Source organism: Electrophorus electricus, chromosome 9, assembly GCF_013358815.1.
Source record: "Electrophorus electricus isolate fEleEle1 chromosome 9, fEleEle1.pri, whole genome shotgun sequence".
NCBI classification, from domain to species: domain Eukaryota; kingdom Metazoa; phylum Chordata; class Actinopteri; order Gymnotiformes; family Gymnotidae; genus Electrophorus; species Electrophorus electricus.
Genome location: NC_049543.1, coordinates 15,671,301 through 15,673,800, shown reverse-complemented (window position 1 = coordinate 15,673,800; position 2,500 = coordinate 15,671,301). Strand labels below are relative to the sequence as shown.

Sequence of the window (2,500 nt, the reverse complement as noted above, 5' to 3'; positions counted from 1 at the left end):
AAAGATGTTCTTGCCATAGACAGGAGTTTTGTGTGAGACACTTTCACTCATAAAGACCTCTATACACAGCCATTGCCAATAGCTAAAATTAGTACTGAGTATTAAGAATGAGTTCCACTCATGACTAGCATGTTCGACATTCTCTAACATCTTCAAGGCTTCTAAAAATCACCCTGCATTTCTCAAAAGCTTAAGATGAGGACTGTTATGAAAGAGTACATAAAGTAGAGTGGGTGTACTGTACCGCTGAGAAAAAAAGAAACCATAGCCATCTTATAAGTACACTACACAAGTTACAGTTAATTACCACAGGAACCCATAACGGGCTGTTTGCCTGTAATGTGTTGCTGCTTCCCACATAAACATATATCACACTAGAACTTAATTATACATCCATGGAGAATGATAGATATTTGTTCATATACATTGCATATGTCATTTGTACAGGTATACACTCCAGTTATAGAGCTGGATGACTGATTGTTTACAGTAGGCAGGTTGCATGCAGTGAAGTAAAGAAGTCAAGGAAGTGACATATGGCATATATGGAGCTACGTTATTGAGCACACACACACACACACACACACACACACTCCGGTTCCCGTACCTTCACGTCATCCACGTTCATCCGCGTCCCCTTCTTCCCCACGAAGATGTCGTCGATGTCCACCAAGATGTAGCGTTCCAGTGGGCGGGACAGCATTCCCCCGGTGAGGTATGCGATGGCGTCCACCAGGATCAGCCGGTGGAGCCAGTAGCCCAGTCCTTGGCCAAACAGCACCCTCTGCACCCCGTCGTACAGCCCGAGATCCTGCACTACAGTGGCCCACAGGCCCAGGCCGCCAGCTAGCGCCTGGCGACCGGCGCCGCTGCTGGCAGGCGCCGGCTTGGCCAGCAGCACCGGCTCATACGTGGAGTGGTTGGAGCGGAAGACAGTCCAGTCGTCGCCGGGCAACAGGCCCCGGTCCACCTCAGGCCGCGTGGCGTAAAGGAGCGGCGCGCGCGGGTTCACGCAGCAGTCACGCAGCGCCACGTTGGTGAGCAGTGTGAGGGGGAAGGGCCCGAGGCGTAGTATGGGCTGGGCGTTCTCGCCTGCTCGGTGGAAGGCCACCACGCCCACGCCATACTCAGCGCAGTACTTGTCCAGGAGCTCACGGTTCCAGGCGTCCATGCCGGCGTACTTCAGCGCGTTCTCATAGACGACCAGGGCATAGCGCCCACGGCCCTTGTGCGTCAGCGGCGGGAGGTCTCCCTTGCCTGGAGCGATCTCCGCCTGGTAGTGGAACTGGTTCGACTCCAGGATTGCAATGATGTCCTGCCCCAGCTGCGAGTACTGGCTCTCCACGAACACCAGCACCACAGGGTCCTTCCTCGACGTGTCCATGGGCTTCGGCGTCCGTGGCTCCACCTGACGGAAGGGCAGCGACCGCAGGTCGCCGCAGTCAGGTCCAGCACTGTGGTCCGACAGGTCCAGCTCCTGGGCGGAGCCGGCGTATAGATAGTAGGCGGAGATTATTACGCTGACCATACAGAACGTGGCGAGAAGGATGACCAGCCTCCTCAGGTTCCTCCGCAGCTTCACGGTCAGATTCATGGCAAACACCGCACATGTGTGGTACAGAGTCTCTGATTGGTCACTGAACCAGGCAGAAGGAGTGGATTGGTTGACTGGTGATCATGCTGCACTCATGTGACCATTGCACTGTGCCGGCTGACTAGCGTGATTTGGCTTTGAAAGAAGACACCAATTCAGATGTTCAGTCAGAGTGACTAGGATCGTTACATTATGGTGTTCACTGAGGAAATGGGCCAAGAAAATGCCGAACTGTTCTCGATTTTCATAAAGCCCAAAACCCTGTCAGGACAGCATTCCATCCACGGCACTGAACTTTCCAGCATAAACTCCGTCTAACCTGGAGGAAGAGAAGAGAGACAAATCTTTGGCCAGGCATTGTACCCATTACCATTTAAAATCTGTGTCGGTGTGGATGTGTGTATGAGTTTCTCCTTCCCTTGGGTGCTCATCAGGGGAGGGTAAGGGTGCTCTAGAGGAACAAACCGAGTCGTCAGGCTTCAGGTTGTTTTCAATCAACACTTCACCAGCTGTGGCCAACGCATCCCAAGGGGGGCACGTGATTGGCTGGACATAAATAGGAAGCGTGTGGGGAGGGGGCAAGCCAATAAGTAACCTGGGGCTCGGAGGGAAAGGAAACCTTGGGCACACACACACACACACACACACACACACACACACTCTATCTATCTATCTATCTATCTATCTATCTATCTATCTATCTATCTATCTATCTATCTATCTATCTATCTATCTATCTATCTATCTATCTATCTATCTATCTATCTATCTCACACACGTGCACGCTCTATGGCACATGATTAAATCTAGTCTACAAAAACAACATCTAAAGGCAATATTTATCCACTGAACAGACCAAAACAGTGTGTATGAAAACAAAATGAGGTGAGATTTTCAGGCCATTCG

The 2,500-nt window shown here is 51.3% G+C and overlaps 1 protein-coding gene across 2 annotated transcripts in view; it reads right to left on the bottom strand.

Annotated features, from left to right (window-relative positions):
- Positions 1–2,500, bottom strand: part of ndst3 (N-deacetylase/N-sulfotransferase (heparan glucosaminyl) 3) — a 45,943-nt gene that overhangs the window by 41,925 nt on the left and 1,518 nt on the right. The window contains exons 1-2 of one of the 2 annotated variants that reach the window (XM_027024618.2): positions 2,060–2,142; positions 608–1,913 (exon numbers count right to left, since the gene is read on the bottom strand). In XM_027024618.2, coding sequence (XP_026880419.1) covers positions 608–1,594 — 987 coding nt within the window. In that variant the 5' untranslated portion in view covers positions 1,595–1,913; positions 2,060–2,142. Of the gene's footprint in view, positions 1–607; positions 1,914–2,059; positions 2,143–2,500 lie in introns of those variants that run through there. The other variant, XM_027024617.2, reaches the window with a different exon arrangement.